The 17,419-nt window shown below is 37.0% G+C and overlaps 1 protein-coding gene across 3 annotated transcripts in view; it reads left to right on the forward strand.

Annotated features, from left to right (window-relative positions):
- Nucleotides 1–17,419, forward strand: part of MON2 (MON2 regulator of endosome-to-Golgi trafficking) — a 64,849-nt gene that overhangs the window by 17,250 nt on the left and 30,180 nt on the right. For all 3 annotated transcript variants that reach the window (XM_014890890.2, XM_014890893.2, XM_088165613.1), the window contains 15 exons: nucleotides 317–446; nucleotides 993–1,090; nucleotides 2,307–2,432; nucleotides 3,185–3,379; nucleotides 4,115–4,239; nucleotides 4,623–4,762; nucleotides 7,299–7,452; nucleotides 11,220–11,449; nucleotides 12,571–12,652; nucleotides 13,344–13,525; nucleotides 14,765–14,877; nucleotides 15,948–16,052; nucleotides 16,302–16,382; nucleotides 16,467–16,540; nucleotides 16,619–16,709. In XM_014890890.2, coding sequence (XP_014746376.1) covers nucleotides 317–446; nucleotides 993–1,090; nucleotides 2,307–2,432; nucleotides 3,185–3,379; nucleotides 4,115–4,239; nucleotides 4,623–4,762; nucleotides 7,299–7,452; nucleotides 11,220–11,449; nucleotides 12,571–12,652; nucleotides 13,344–13,525; nucleotides 14,765–14,877; nucleotides 15,948–16,052; nucleotides 16,302–16,382; nucleotides 16,467–16,540; nucleotides 16,619–16,709 — 1,926 coding nt within the window. The remainder of the gene's footprint in view (nucleotides 1–316; nucleotides 447–992; nucleotides 1,091–2,306; nucleotides 2,433–3,184; nucleotides 3,380–4,114; nucleotides 4,240–4,622; nucleotides 4,763–7,298; nucleotides 7,453–11,219; nucleotides 11,450–12,570; nucleotides 12,653–13,343; nucleotides 13,526–14,764; nucleotides 14,878–15,947; nucleotides 16,053–16,301; nucleotides 16,383–16,466; nucleotides 16,541–16,618; nucleotides 16,710–17,419) is intronic.

Below are 17,419 nucleotides of genomic sequence, written 5' to 3' on the forward strand. Positions count from 1 at the left end.
TTAATATTCATACAAGTTGTTCTGTCTAATGATTACTGTGTATTCTGTATGATTGCAATTTTATCGGCACATTATAATGTGTTCAGTTAATCCCACTTTTTGATTGCCTTTTGGAAGGATTACTAAAGAGCTTTTTGGCTAGGATAATCCATAAAGTGTATTCTGGTTCTTCAAATTTTAATTTTTTTTTTTGGACAACCTTTTGACAAACTGCAGAAGAAAGCATTCTTCCATCTATCAACCTTCTTGACTCTTAGCTAAAAGATGAAATGTATTGTTGTAAGGTAATATTTTTTCTGTTTTTTTTCCCTTTCAGGCAATTGTACTTTGCTTTCGATTGCACTTCACAAAAGATAATATCACAAATAACACTGCAGCAGCTACAGTTCGGCAGGTAGTTACTGTCGTGTTTGAGAGAGTAGTTGCTGAAGATGAACGATATAAAGGTGAACATACTGCTTACTCAGCTTGTTTTTAATTACCTGCTTTTTTGACACATATCAGACTTCTCTTTCAGATAAAGAAGTAGTAAGATGTCTGTAGATGTTATAAAAAAGTCACAGATGTTAATTTTAACTGTCTTTTAGACACTTACTTGTATTTAAAGGAGATGAAGTCCTTTGCCATTGTGTCAGTCCAATTCAGTGCAGCAGTATATAAAACCTAGATTTTTTTTTTCAAGCTGTGAGAACTGGTCTTCAGGTTAGTACTGTAAAGGGATTTGAGGTGAGGGTGTCATTTATGGTGCAGGTACCATAGATTACTGAGTGGGAAATACACGGCAGTAGGAGTTTTGAAGAGAATGTTGGAAAGTAGTGCTTGGTATTGATGATTTTTGGTAGTCAATCTAATGTTTGTTTCTATAGACATGATAAGTTGCAGAAGAATTACTTGGCCATTCTCATAGGATATTCTTGTAAGAACACTTAACGCGTACTTGATTTTTAACAGTTTCTTTGTTCACAAAACTTTGTTTTATGTTTTTTGCACAGATGCTGTTGACCAGCCAGCTGCAGTTCAAGGGAATAGTAACAGAAGATCTGTCAGCACACTGAAGCCATGTGCTAAGGATGCATATATGCTTTTTCAGGTAGTTGGGGAACATATATATTTGCAGTTACAATGGGGTGCTTCTACATCTCTTCAAGAAATTTCAAGAATTTGCTGTTGGCGTTATTTGCAATGTCCTTAACCAGAGCCTTGGGCTTTCTTATGCTGTTTATTCTAATTGTTGATGATATGCTGTATTACAGGGGAATGATGGGAAAACGGAGACAGAGTGGCCTTGGAAAATGTTTCACTCTAAGTCTTAAACAATAGCTAGGCATATGTGTCTGCATTAAGTTCAAGTTCTTATTTCTGTGAGCCTGTGGTAGGTTTACCATGGCTGTACTCTCAAGTGTCCACCAAGCTGCTCTACCAGTCCCTAAATGATTGGGATGGGGAGAGAAAATAACATAGAAAGCAATTCATAGCTTGATATAAGGCAGTTTACTAAAGTAAAAGCAAAAGTTTTCTTGTGCATGAGCAAGCAATGTTCAGCCACTTCCTGAGAAGCAGAGCTTCAGAATGCATGATGGTTGCTACCAAAGGCAAATATTGTAGATAACGAATGCATGGCTCCCTTCCTCTTCCATTTCTTAGGTTTTATAACTGAGGTATGGAATATCTCTTTGGTTAATTTGGGATTACATTTTTTGACATTTTTTTGTGTCCTCCTCCCAGGATCTTCCCCAGCCTCTTGGTGGCAGTGGGGGGAAATCTTGAGAGACAGCATTGAGGCTGTGCTAGTGTTATTAGCCAAATGTGCCAGTAGCCAAAACACTGATGTGCTGTCAGCACCTTTCTAGCTACCAATGCAAAACTCAGCACTGTGGCTGCAGTGGGGAAGATTAACTCCATCTCAGCCAGACCCAATACAGCACAAAACGCTGCAGCTGTAGTTCAGTCCTATTTCTTGTGGTTGGTATTAGACGTTAAAGGCAAGTATGTAATGAAAAGGAGTAGTTGCATTCATCAGACCAATAAAAATCTTCTTGACTTAGCAAATTCACTGGTCTTGAGATATTTTTGAAGGTAGGAATGAACACACATGCTACAAGGATACCAGCAAAGTTTAAAATTTCTCTTAAACATTTCCTATGCTTTTTAATTTATGTTTGAAAAGTATTTAACGAAAAATTATATTGAAATCAGAAAATTACTCACAAAAGAGGAGAGCGTGTAGATTTCATTATATACTTGGGAAACTTTCTTGGTACTGGACTGTACAGAGAATGTCAATGTTACTGTGTTTATTTCCTAAGGATCTTTGTCAGTTAGTTAATGCTGATGCTCCTTACTGGCTCGTGGGTATGACAGAAATGACGCGGACATTTGGCCTTGAACTTCTTGAGTCGGTCCTCAATGACTTTCCACAAGTGTTTTTACAAGTGAGTAGTTCTTGGACGGAAAACAGGAAGACTTTTACTCACATAGGTAGTAGAATCTACACTTCATTAAATCCTCTGAAATTTAATATGAATATTGTTTTCCTGAAGGACTTGTAGCTTTTACATATTGGAGTGGAGTGGGGGGTTAACAGAAAAGTTCCCTGGGCTTTTTGAGTGTTTTTCTATTCCCAAACACTTTATATTTTATTTATGTTTATGCATTTTGTAGAGCTGTTCATTTTACTCTGTTTCACTTTTGGTTTTGCTTTTTATATCTCCTCCAGAGATGCATTTTTTTATCTTGCCTGATTTATGACAGCTCTGTAACTAAATTTGTGGAATTGTTAATTCAACAAAAATATTAACCTCACCCCACTTTGTAAAGTAAGACTCAAGACTGTGAATTGCATATATCTACTGCATATAAATACACTGTGATCCTGTAGTAATGTGTTTTACTAGCGGACAGTAGGTAAATTGAGGAACTTATAAATATATAAGTGGTATATTAGCAGCCTATTTCAACTTGCAAAATACAAGAGTGCATGGCATGAACCTGACCGTTGTATTTTCTGCTTTTTGGGAGCTTTTCAATGGTGTCTGCAGTTCTGCCTTTTCATTTCCTGATTGTAATTTATACCAAGATTTACATTATTTCTGGCTTGCTACAAGTGCAAATAAGATGCATAATCAGAGCTACTGGTAGCAATTAAGGAATATCTGCATATAAATTTTTCTGTTTTCTTTTTCAGCATCAGGAATTCAGTTTTCTTCTTAAAGAAAGGGTATGCCCTCTTGTTATAAAGCTCTTCTCCCCAAATATCAAATTCAGGCAAGGTTCCACCACCTCATCTTCCCCGGCACCAGTGGAAAAACCATACTTTCCCATCTGTATGCGTTTACTGCGAGTAGTTTCTGTTTTGATTAAGCAGTTTTACAGTTTGCTGGTAAGAATATGCTCAAATTTTCTTTATGCAATTTTGTTTTTCATTGTATATGCCAGTGATGTGATCAGTAGTAATATTGATTAGTTCTTGGAAATTGTTGATGTCTACTGAGGGAAGAGAAGGCTAAATACTATTTTCCTCTTATATTTATTTCTGTTTGCATGTATTCTAAATGTGCAGTTTTGTCAAATATGGACTTGCATGAATTTCACAGTAGATTAGCTGTTGTCTTTTCTCTCTTTAACTGATTTAACTGCCTTTCAGGTTTTGGGAACCTTTTGATCTTCTGTTATTTGCCTCACTTTAGATAATGATGATTACTGTGCCTTGTTTATACTTTTTAAGAGGCTTTTGACTTGAGTTGCTAAAGCTGTTGACAGATTGTGGGTAAAAACCACATGTTCAGCTGTTCTTATGTACTGAGTTTTGGGTATTTGCTAAAAGATATAATTTTCATTTGTCTTCTGTAGCCAGTGTATGACTTTTATTGCAATGTCTCTGAGGAATTTAACTCCTTCAGTACAATTGTGATATGTGATTTTAGCATATGTGATTTTGGCTTGTCAGAAATGTTATGTTTTTGCATAATTCTGAGTAAATACTCATTCCAGGGATTTTTTTTTAGATTCTGTACAAAACTTGCTGTGATACGACTCCCAAGATGAACGTTTTTGAGAGAAAGTATTTTGTAGGAGGTTTTTCTTTTTATTAATTATTATAAACTGTATATTTTAGGTAACAGAATGTGAAATATTTCTGTCGTTGCTGGTTAAGTTTCTGGATGCAGACAAACCACAGTGGCTACGAGCTGTTGCAGTAGAATCTATTCACAGGCTTTGTGTGCAGCCTCAACTATTAAGGTATTTAATATATTGGCTTTTGCTTTTACATAAAATTCAAGATACATTGTTATTTTTTTTCTCTAATGGAAAATGCTTCCAAAAAGATTGCAAATGTATAGAAACTTAAATGCAATAAGCTCTTTGTGATAATTCTGTGTAATGCATTAGACAATGCTTATTATGCAGGAATGGCTTAATTATTATTTGAGTATGTCTGTGTCTTAGCAGTGTCAAAGGAACATTTACCTAAAATTAAATATTATTGTTTACCTAGATATTTGCTGTTAAAATGTGCTTTTAGTCTACAGTTCGGAGTATGTGTGGGGGTGAAGTTGCTGTTAAAAATATTCTTTTAGTCCCAAATTCGTCAAATGCTTTTTGTTTTATAAAATACCTTCCAGGTGTTTTTGTCAGTCATATGATATGAAACAACATTCCACTAAAGTTTTCCGTGATATTGTGAATGCACTGGGGTCCTTTATCCAGTCTCTATTTCTTGTACCAAGCACAGGAAACACATCAGCAGCACCAAACCAAACTGGTAAAGCTTTGTCCTTATTATAATTTTATTTTTCCATCTTTTTTTTGTAGTAATTAATTCTGTTTTGATTCAGCTCTAGTACAGCTCTGTACTTCTGTGTTTATTTTGGTGAAAAGCTAGCTTGAGACTAACTAGTGTTCTCAGCTCTGGTGTAGCAGGGGATTGATTTTTATCTACCTGTAATGTGGGGAAGGCGTAGACCCCAGTCATCAGAGCCGTGCTCCTGCCTTGGTTTCTGTTTCTGCATTGACCAAGCTCCTTGTTTCACAACTTTTCAGAGGGAAATTCTGATGTAGTTCTTTCTAATTTCTGACTATAAAAATGTGTCTCCTTGTGCAGGGATGTCATTTATGGCAGTGCGCATTTTGAGTGGTAAGACAGCGTGTGTTTGTGGGGAGGCAGAATGAAAGATGTGTGTTTTACAAATGATCTGTCTTTGTAAGCTGAAATCAGATGCATGTTGAAACTAAACTTGATTGTCTTTTCTTGCAGCCAGGGTTTTGGCATTTCACTAGGTAATTTGTATTTTAATAAGAATGATCATCCTGTTAATGCCCTTGTAGGTGTTTAAGTCTCAAGTTAAGGCTCTCTGCTTCTTCCTATAGTTCTGGAAGCAGAGTCCTCAGCAACAAACAACATAAAAATAATTTTTAAGGGTGTCTTTTTATATGCCTTCTTAAAAGAGGTAAAAACCAAATAACAAGTGTAATTATTGTCTATCATGTGTACTATTAAATTAAGAAACATTGAAAAGTTTGGGTTGAGACTCACATCTTTCAGTGTTCACTCATTAAACTGGAATCCCATGCTGGATTTAACAGTGATAGCGTGACGAAATTTGTGTCAGTGTCTGTTGTTCAGTAGCTGTCTGTACAGCAACTGATAGAAATTTCTATTAGTAGCATTTCTAGGTTAGCTTAATTATCTTAAAGTAAATCAGAAGAACACTTTTCACCATGTAACATGCATATGAGAAGCCATTCTATAATACTCATTCTGAAAACCTAAGTTTTGCCTCAAGTGAAACAGCTCTGGAGTAGAGTCATACCTCTAGTGCTGTTGCTGTTTCTCTGGGTAATTATTTCAGTTTGTTTTTCCTTTTCACTTCTTTCTGTCTGAGTGTTTCTCATGCCACTTTCTCATGCATTTCTTTTTCTACCTTTTTTCCTCCTATGGCCATATTTGACATGCAAAGAGCAGATCAGTGCAATATAATTCTCAAAATAAATTTTCTGATTATAACAGCAGTCCTCTCATAACATGCTGTCTTTTGGAGTCATAGAATGGCTTATGTTGGAAGAGACCTTCAAGATGATCTAGTTCCAGTCCCCTGGCCATGGGCAGGGACACCTTCCAACAGACTAGGTTGCTCGAAGCCTTATTCAGCCTGGCTTTGGACATTTACTCTCCCTATACACCTCATTTTGGAGCCTCAGTCTTGCAACAGGCTACCTGTTTCATAGCAGTTGGAAGCTGCATCTAGTGAAGTTCTGTGTCACGTTTATTTTACTGGGTAATGTTTACCACCCACTTTAATGAGTTAGATTAATACAGAAATACTTGCATATGTCTGACTGCACAGTGGGATCATAGAAAATGATACCAGTGTAACTGTGTTAGTGCCAGTGTTTGGTTAACCATTTGTTTAGCAGCATGATTTTTTTTGTTTCAGTCTGTTAAGTGTTACTGTGTTAAAGTGTATGTATTTAAGCTTTTGTGTATTCATATTGCCTAAATTAGTAGTGTACTGCCTAAATTAGTAGCTTACGCTCCACATATTAAAAGCAAGCACACCAAAATGGCAGTTACACTGTGAGTCGCCATCCTGGGGACTCTGTTCCCTCTCCCCATTGTCTCTTCAGAGAGAATCTGAACCTGTGGGACCTATTCTTAGTAAGTGAAGATGTCCTTCTCTATGTGTATATATACAGTATTCCTTGTTATTTTAGCTGCTTTTTTTGGCTTCCTTAGTTGGAGCCAAAATTTGTCCCTTCCTAGCTGTTGATTGGCATTCTGTCACCTCTTCCCTGATGGGGCTTGTTTTATTCTACCTTGGCATGGAACGGATTCAAATGTTGCCATTGTCTTTGATTCTTTTCTTGTGATTTTTGCATTTCTGAAATCCTGGAAGTTTGTTATTGAAATAATTACACTTTCTAGCTACTGAGTTCTTGATATAACTATGAAAATAATCCTTAACTTTCAAGTATCTGTCTGACTGTACAACATACATTGTTTCATCAAGACTGTGTAAGTTTAATTCATTTACAGAATGTTATGAACGTTGCCGTACCTTTCACAGAAACATTGCATTCTGACTGGAAATTAGGCAGCTGGCGTCAATGAGCTACACATAAAATTATATTTTAGACAGCAGAGGGAGCTCAGAAATAGTTTATGTTATTGTTGATTTTTGTTGTTGAACTGTGTGTCTTCAGAGTAATCCTGGTGTCTCAAAATTTAAATGTAGAAAAAAGATGTTTGCTGATCACAAATATGAGATTGGTTGATTTTATCACTTTGTTTTTGTGAACAGGAAGCAATGCATCAGGGAATACTGGCTCAGCACAAGCTAACTCAGGAGTGCTTGGAATGGGTGGAGGTGCAACTGTATTACCTGCTTTTGAGTACAGAGGCACTTGGATACCCATCCTGAATATAACAGTACAAGGCAGTGCTAAAGCTACGTAGTGAGTACCTCTCTCTTTTTGAAAATGTATATAACAAGTATTTTTATTTTGAATTTGATGATGTAAAGATTTTTTTTTTACTAGTGAATATTGAAGTTTTTGTTTCACTGGCGTTGAAGTTTCTTAGGAATTTTCTCTTTGTTGGTGCCATGAGGTTTTCTGTTCTTTTTGATGTTTTTTCTGCATGACTTGGATTCTGATTGGAATGTCCCCTATGGTTTTAGCATCAGTTAGATTTTGTTATCCTATCATATTATCTTATTAACTTTTCACTTTTAGGCCTCTCTGTAGTATAGAACCATTTTGGAATACCTGTTGTTGCATTTTGTAATGGCAAACATGAAGGGCATTAAGCAAATAGGACATCAGTGGGAATGTAAATATAGCTTTCTCACACCAGCTTTACTGTATTTACAATTTTTATTCATCAGGATATTGTGGTAGATACTGGTCTGGTTGTCATTTCAAACAGTATATTGTCCTATATACCAAGGCAAAATTCTGAATGCTCCTTAAAATGGCAAATTATTTTGTCATGACTTTGTACAATGGAGATGGTGTTCTCAGTTTAAAGCTGCCCTGGTTAAGGACAAATTTGGGAGGAAACCTCTGAATGTGGTCCCTCCAGGGAAAAAAAAAGAAAAAAGATTCCAAGCAGTCCCTCCCCCAGTCGGCTCAGGGGAAAAAAAGAGAACGAAAAAAAATTGGAGAGAAGTGGAAAAAAAAAAGAAAACTGTTTATTCAACAGGCAAAACACCTCCCAGCACAACAATGAACAATATCAAACAGCAAAACCTCTCGCCGTTCCAAGGAGATGGCAGATTTAGAAGAGTTCTTTCCGTGGCTGCCCGGCTCACTCAGTCTGTTCTCAGTCCCTCCTGTGCTGGGGAATGCCGCGGCCCAGGCCAGGCCTGCTGGGCCACAGGTGTGAGCTCCTGGTGCTCTTCTGGGTTTTCAGTCCACAGCAGGTTCAGACAGTTCCAGGAAAACAGAAAAAAGGAAAAAAAAACAATCCAGGGGGCTTCTCTGCCTCAGCTAGCCAGAAAACTAACCAAGAGCAAAGGAGAGCTCTCTCTCTCTCTCTGTCCATCACAGACAACACAGTCAGTGTGCAGGAATGCGGAGCAGCCAGTGCAGTCTCTGAGAACAAACTCTGCACTTCTTCTTTCCCCACCTCCACTCCTGGAACCAATCTTAAAGTTGCAGAATTTAATATTCAACACCAACAGAACAGACGATTTGGGGATATAGGCATCATACAGTCACCCCAAGACAACACACTATGTTACTTTGGAAATAGTGCAGTTTTTTCATGTCAGTCATGGCCATTGAGCACTTCCAAACCTGAAGTTATTTGTACTACCATGAAATTTTGTCTTACTAAAATTCAGTGAAATCTGCAAATAGCCTGAATCTCAATATTTTTAGGGTAGGAGCCTTTGAGATGCAGAAGAAAAATAATCATCGTCAGATTTCAATAGTTAATGTGTATATTTTATTCCAGCAGTGGACATGAATGTTGATTTATTTTACCTGCCTGTTCTCAGGGAATACAAATTTTTAATTTGGCCAGCTACTACTGTAGGAGTGAGCTAGGCTTTGCACCACTAATTAGTGGTTTGTCATCAATCTCGTCTGTTTCTGTTCGGAGCCAGGATTATTAGAAAGGCGATCGAGACAGTTTCTCATATTCAGACTTGGATGTTTATTATATCTTATCAAAATTTACAGAAAGTACAACAGTACCTCTAGCTGCTTGCTAGAAGTAGGAACAATGGCTCTTAGCTGAGCCTGTTTCAAAGCCTTTTAAAGCTAAACAGACCAGTTAAAGTTTAACACCTATATTATTTATTCTTTTGACCCAGTAATAGATTCCCATGACCCTTAGAGTGACTTTAGACTGACCAATCCAAAGAAGAAAACACACCACCCAAAATTCTCCATCTTGTCCCCTAACTACCACTGTACTGTAAAAACCTCAAATTTAAAACCCATCACCCAGTGAAAACACACACATCTAACCCACTATACATTTGTGATTTCTAACTTATTATTCATATTTACAAATCTTCTCCAAGGTTTCAGGTCCAGTGCAGTGTTTTCAAGGGGGTCTGTGCCAGGAAGCACAGAAAGCTCAAAAACTTCAGATTCTTGAGATCCAACATGCTGCAACCTCTACTTTTCTTCCTTTTCTTTTTTCTTACTATCTGTTCTTAACTGGCTTTAGAACCTTGCAGCCACCATCAGTGTCTCCTGTCCTGCTCTAAACTTGCTTGTGTTTTACCTCAAGTTACTCTATGATTTTCTCTGCATAATCTTTGCATTTTTTTCTTTTATATAAGTTACAGAGGTGTCACAAGAATTTCACAGCAGTTTTTTTCTCCTATCCTTTACTTTCGTCTGTAGTCCCTGTATGTAAGGAGATGACTTGCTGTAATGTGTCACGTCCTAGCACCAATTCTCTTCTACTGCCATTAGATTTTCAAATATGGCCACATCTCATACTTTTATACAAGTTTCTCCACAGACAACTATGCCTTGTCTTCCACTTTACTTTAGGAACTAAATGTTTTTAAGAGGAATAGACAAACTCTTCAAGATCTTCCATGGCCATTGCCATGTAACAGTAACAACTTAGATAATTGATTCAGTAGTTAGCATTTTCTGTCTTCAAAAGTAAAAGGATGTGACCTCTACCTCCCAAATATATTGTAACTATAAAACCCACTCTTAATTTTAATTAGACCTGTATATATATTTGCACTTACTTGTATATGGAGGCTGAAATGCTGACCACTTGATTAAGCTGTAGTTTCTGCTCTCCCAAATATTTGAGGCAGCTATCTTCAGGAAATTAGAGGTAAAGATTGAAGTGTTGTGTGTTTGGGAGAAGGAAAAATCCTTTATGCAGTCAAGAGTGGTGACACTGGAGCACAAAAGTATCTTTGGTATATTTTAGCTGGAGTATGTAGCTCTTTTAAGAGTAGTTTATATAGGAAGAAATGAAAGAATGATTGTTGTGATAGCAGGTAGTTTTTATAACAGACTGTATCTACTTGTATAGATGCTGCTGCTGTGTCAGCTACAATTTCTGTTGGATTTGTAACTCAGCAGTTCTTTATGTGCTTTTAAAGTAAAAGATGGAGAAAAGAGGCAATGAGGCTGCTGTTCCAGTATAGTGATGTTTTAATTGAATGCTTTTCAGTGGTGAATCATGTAGACATATCTTCTTTTTACAAATAACTTCCATTGTTTACTTATGCATGTAGGTGATGAATATTTGGCCATGTAATATCTAGCTATGGACAGGCTTTTCTAGTCATTTGGACTCAGAGATAATGATAATAGAATGTCTGACTTGTCCTCAGTTTGCTGTAACTATGTTCACATTGTCATGACTTACTGATATATTTCCTCTGTTGTTCCTAGATACTTGGATTCTTCTGAATAGTTCAGTTGCAGTGACTAAGTAAAATAATAATGCAAGTAGAATTATTCATGATGCTTCCTTATATGTGTTAGTTTTTAGAAATATTTTTTGCAGATCTGTACTCAGGGTTTATACCCGTTTGGTTGCTATCATATTTAGTGATTCATTTACTCTTTTACTTAATGGCTTAAAGATTTTTTTCTTGAGTTGCAGAAAATCTTGAAGGATTGTATTTGGGGCCTGTTTGTACTTAACATTCATTTGTAATCTTGTTTTTTATTATTGTTTCTAAAAACAGTGGTATTGCTGCACACTTGTCATGTTTTCAATTTTTTAGTTTGGAGATGCTGGACAAAGTCGAGCCACCTACAATTCCTGAAGGCTATGCAATGTCAGTGGCATTTCACTGTTTGCTGGATCTTGTCCGTGGTATCACTACCATGATCGAAGGAGAGTTGGGAGAGGCAGAAACTGTCATTCAAACCTCAACAGAGGCAACTTCATTACCAGCACAGTCTTCAGAGCAAGATTTGCAGTCTGTTTCTGACCAATCAGAGAAAGAACTAGGTATTTGCAAATGCAAACACTGTATGAAATACAACAGTTTTATGGAAAGCAGATTATAAAATGTCATGCTTTTTTTGCTTAAATTTATTGTTTCTTATTTATATATCAAAACTTTCAATGAAGCGTGGTTTTTTTTTAATGGAATAGCAGTTTCATTTTAAAAAAATACTTGACTTGGTGTTCTGCTTTTGGCTGAACACTGAGATCTCAGGTCACAAGAGACTGACAGAAATGGAGTTATGATCATGTTAAAAGAAAAATATATTTCTAGTAGGAAGATAAAAATAATGTTTTAAGGGAGGAATTCTTAGTAAGATTGCAGTATATAGAGCAGGACTTCTTTAAAAGCAGAACTGCTGTGAAGTGGGGATTGCCTTTGTGGAACATATGATGAGTCTGGGGTCTACATACATAGGGGTCTGTATGTACAGAAAGACTTCTATTTGAACAGTGAGTTTGACTCGTGCCCCAGGAAGCCAAGGCAGTACAGCTGAAGTTGAGCCTTGGCACCGGGGCTGCTGAAAGGACAGCAGGGGAGCAGAGGGCTTCGTCCCAGGCACTGTGTCGGGAGCGGGGAGCTCTCCGTGGTGCTCTGGAGCGCCGGCTCCACCCCGGGGTTTGGCGTGGCCCCTGGAAGAGAGGGAGGTGTGCAAATGGGCTGGGCAGATACCCGTTTGCTAGACCAATATCTTTTTCCCTATTAAATGAACGAAACAAATTATAGATACCACAGGAGAGAATTTTTACTTCACTGCAAAATTTCAGTGAGTTTCTTATCCCATATTTTTGCACTTCTGAATGTTTATTTTTATAGACAAAGATGAAAAATTATTACATATACTGTGATAAGTTGGATTTTGGTGGGGTTTTTTGATGCTATTTAGAAAAAGCATTGCCTGGTGACTTTTTTTTTTACCTCAGAGATGTTACTTTAAATGCAAGCTATTGAAATAGTACTGGTATGAGTGTCTTTCTGTATGCACATAAACATCTGTGTAAATATACATACAAAAACACTTCAGAAGATGCAGTAACAAGCATTTTTTTAATGATACAATTGAAAATTATTAAGGGAACTACTGTGTTTCTGCTATAAAAAAAGTTAATATATTTCTTTTAAGGTAACAGAGCTGTCTGGGAAGAAATGGTGAACGCTTGTTGGTGTGGTCTTCTGGCTGCTCTGTCCCTCCTACTTGATGCAAGGTATCTGGTCTTTCATTTCCCCTTGTTTTTCTAAGTTGATATTCCAAGCTATATTTTGAACTGACTTTTGATAGCAGTCAAATTGACAGTTTTCAATGCAGGTGTTGTTCATGGCACCTGAGCAGTCAGGTTTGTAGCTTAGACTGAATGTGTAAACGGCACAGAAGTCTCCAGAAGTCCAACATCAACTTTTAATGTATTTCAATACAGAACAATTAATTGCATTTTCAAACGGTTGCATTTAAAGTATTTAATATATCTTTATTTCTTTTTACTTTGCTTGCATGTTTCAACATATTGAAGTAATTCCATGTCCTGATTACTGCAAGTAAGGGACTAAGTAATGTCTTGGTACTTGTTAGTACTATCTAATCGTTAAACTGGAAAAGCTTTTTACTAGGAAGTGTCTGGGGTAAATTGACACCTTCAAAGAGCTTTCTATAATCAAGCACCATTTACTGAAATTAGTTTTAAATATCTTCTCATAGTCTCATTTACCAAGTCACTGAGAAGTAAAGGCCAATTTTGTAGGAAGTGGTTCTGAAGAATTTTGTCGATTAGTTATGCTTGTTCTTCAATATTTATAGTCTTAATGGGTTTAAAGTATATGTTCTTATGGGTTTCAGTTTTAGTTAGCTGCCTGCTTCTGTGCTCTGTATTAATTCTTGCTCAACAATGTGTACTTTTCCAGCACTGATGAAGCTGCCACTGAAAACATTCTAAAAGCAGAATTGACCATGGCTGCACTTTGTGGAAGACTGGGTCTTGTAACATCAAGAGATGCCTTTATCACTGCCATTTGCAAAGGATCCTTGCCTCCTCACTATGCCCTTACTGTATTAAACAGCCCAACTGCAGCTCTGTCCAGCAAATGTAAACATATACATTTTTCTTAATTGTGTGTCTTTGTATTGTCCTCTAAACCCAAATTTTTTCAGGTTGTGATTCCAAAGACGAGCAGCTGTAGTATTTGGCTGTATTAAAATATGTTAGAATTCTCAGACAGCACCTAGGTCACCTGCTTTCCAGAACTTGCAGCATTTGCTGACTATCATTGTGATTAACCTAGAATTTCCTGAATGAGTCACATATGTCAGAAGTTCAGATTCTAGGGAGATCTGTCTACCGTTGTAAAGATCTGCAAGGATATGTAATTAAGGCATTCAAAATCTGAAAAGATCTCTAGATAACTTGGATTCTAAAGCTTTGGCTAGAACATCCTGCATTTGTGATGTACTGCAGTTCTTTCTACAATTGTCTAGTGGTGGTAATACTTATGCGTACGTGGAAGATCTAAGTTCTGGGCTCTATTCAGCCTACAAAAAGCTGAATTGATGTGTCCCACATCTTATGTAATTCATAATATATGCTGGTTTAGGATATACTCTGTTTCTAACTTCGAAAGTGAATTACTATTTACTAAGAAAAACAACTACCTGAAGAAAATACAGATGAATCTAGCATTAGAGCTCTTAATATAAAACAAAAATATTTTACTGTGGGAACAAGGACCATCACCCTTACTTCAGTTCAGTGTACCAGATAAGTGTATTATTAGATTGTAAGTCTGTGAAGAAGTACACATGACTGAAAAACACAGATATCTATAGAAACAAAGCGGGGAACCGCAGTTATTTTATATAGGTTGCTCTTCTTTTTACAAGTGAGTTATAAAATGGATGTCCTGAAGTCCCATATTGGAAAAATATCGTCATATAGCATTGATGACACCCTCATTTTCTGAGTGCACTGGTACAATGGTAGCACACAGTGATACTATTTATGCACAACTACTACCAAAAACTGAGTTGACAGTCTAATACTCGTATCTTAATCATAAATATTTCAGTCTTGACATAAAATATATCAATGTATTGCAAGCAATGTTTAATAGTTAGAAACAGGGAGTAATTGTTGGATCTTTAACTCTCTAGGGCAATGACACTGTAATCTAAATATAACTAAAAGTCTCAAAGTGAGGTGTGTTAAAGCTAAACAACAGTAAAAAACTTTTCTGGAGTCTGTTTGCCAGAAGGTGGTCCTTACTGTAAGTAAGTACTGCATTTTAAATTTAGATTTTTTTTTTTCCTTCTCTTTTCAATTTTCCTCCAGCATATTCCATTCAGGGACAAAATGTTCAAATGATTAGTCCCTCAAGTGAGTCTCACCAGCAAGTTGTAGCAGTAGGGCAACCCTTAGCTCTTCAGCCACAGGGAACAGTTATGGTAAGTACAACTAGTAAGTGATCTTACTTTGCTTAACTACTTCTTCCTGCATCTCAACATGTCTTAAAACCAGATACACAAGCTTCTTACAAATAATGGTCAGCTGAAGTCTTATCCTAAGGCTTTAATTTGGAACAGCCCTGGACAGTAAAGTTACTTAATTGCAAAGGAGTCTTATTCTTGCTTTTTCTGACTTTTATCTTAGAAGTTCCATTCCATTTGGAAAACTCTAGATCTCAGCTATGTTATATGCCTATGTGTGAAGGCTAATTTTGTGGAGATGATGCAATTAAGCTGGAGTACTTGAACTTGTGTCTGATAATAATGTGAAACTGGGAGGAGATGGAAGTGGTCAAATCATAGAATCACAGAATGGTTTGGGATGGAAAGGACCTTAAAGATCATCTCATTCTAACCCACTGGCCATGTGCAGGGACACCTTCTGCTAGACCAGCTTGCTCAGAGCCCCATCCAACCTGGCCTTGAACAGTGCCAGGGATGGGGCATCTACTATTTCCCTGGGCAACCTGTTCCAGTGCCTCATCAGCCTCACAGTAAAGATTTCTTTCCTAATACTGAAACCTGTTCTCTTTTAATTTGAACTCATTCCCTCTTGTCCTGTAACTACATGCTCTTGTAAATAGGCTTGCCCTGTTTTTCCTGGAAGTTCCCTTCAGGTACTGGAAGGCTGCATTAGGTCATCCCTAAGCCTTCTCTTTTCCGGGCTGAACAATCCTGATTCTCTTAGCCTTTCCTTATAGGAGGGGTGTTCCCCCCCCTCTAAACATCTTGGTGGCCCTCCAGCAGATCAATGTCCTCCCAGTGTTGGGGACCTCAGAGCTGGACGCAGCACACAAGTACTCATATTCAGCCTCACCAAGATAAGCCTGAGAGAAGAAGGAGAGATACTGAGCTACTTCTCTAAAAAATTATATTTCACTAGTGCAAACAAAATGTAATTTTAAGGCACTTCAATAAAAATTGGAAGTTTGCTAGAAACACTATGATTGTGGAATGATAAAAATTGGATGGCTGTTTGGTTATTGGGTTTTTTTTCTTTTTTTCTGTAGCTGACATCAAAAAATATCCAGTGTATGAGGACATTACTCAACTTAGCTCACTTCCATGGAGCTGTTCTTGGTACATCATGGCAACTTGTTCTGGCTACCCTTCAGGTAATATTTCCCTCACAGGAAATATTTATGCCTTGCTGTTATGCCTGGATGTTTTGCTATAATTTGGTTTTCAGTTGGTCAGTGAGCAATAGAAGAACCTTTGAGTTTTCTCATGGTGTACTGTGAATTCCCTTCAATAAGTACTGTAGCATTTATCTTGTATTCTGTTTGGCTGAAAGGTTGGTGGCTTGCTTGAGTACCATGGTAATTTCTTCTCTGCCTGAAAAATTATCCTTTTGTATTTTTCAGCATCTTGTGTGGGTTCTGGGACTGAAGCCTAGTGTTGGGGGTGCATTAAAACCTGGAAGAGCTGTGGAAGGGCCAAGCACAGTAAGCATGATTGGTTTTCGGTTAATGATTGTACAGTATTTTCTATTACAACCTGTAAGACATATTTCTGTCTTTTTTTTCAAGGTTCTGACTACAGCAGTTATGACTGATCTGCCATCTATATCCAGCATGATTTCAAAGCTTTTTGAAAACTCACAGTAAGAAACCTTATCTTGTAATTAAAATAGTATGTGTATATCAAACTTGACAATGTTTTGATAGCAGTTATTTTTCAGGTACCTTGACGATGTGTCTTTACATCACTTAATAAATGCCCTTTGCTCCTTGTCTCTGGAAGCCATGGATATGGCCTATGGAAACAATAAGGTATAAAAAGAGGGGGTTTTTTTTAGATATTTTTATGAAACAGGAAGAAGACCTGTACATTTATCCTTTAAGGTTACTATTTCTAATACTAAAACTAGTAATACCTTTGTTGCTCTAGATCAAAAAATAAAATATGAACCAGAGAATGTCTTGTTTTTAATGGTTCATACAGTTACTAGATTCTGTGAACATCCTCACTGTGTTCCTGTGCTTTTTAGTTAAGGAATGTTTTGAGTTTCCATTAATAAGATTGTGGGTGGATGAAACTTTTTAAAGCCCTTGTAATTTCAGAGGTTAGGGATGCTGAGTAGCACAGTATGTTCTGTGAGATGCTAATTTTCAATTCAATTTTCTCTTACAATGTACTTCAGAGAAAGCCTGACAATTAGGTATTTACAAACCTGATAAGTCATATTTACTTGGGAAAACCATAGTTAGTATTTGTGTCGGCTTCAGTAAACAACCTTTAACCCAGAGAGGTTGAAGACCCTGTCATTTGGTAAAATTGAATAAATATTCTCCTAGTCATAATCTTACCCCCGAGGAGAGTTTCTGAAAGTTTATCCTTAATCTGTTGCACTGGAGATAGTGAAGGCAGAGAACACGTTTGATAACATTTTGCTATTACAGCAACAGAGTCCATTTAATAAGTAGAGTTTGTGTTTATAATCAGTTTAAAAATTAGAGTAAGACATCAGCAGAAATGGGAA

Source organism: Sturnus vulgaris, chromosome 5 (assembly GCF_052056855.1).
Source record: "Sturnus vulgaris isolate bStuVul1 chromosome 5, bStuVul1.hap1, whole genome shotgun sequence".
NCBI lineage: Eukaryota > Metazoa > Chordata > Aves > Passeriformes > Sturnidae > Sturnus > Sturnus vulgaris.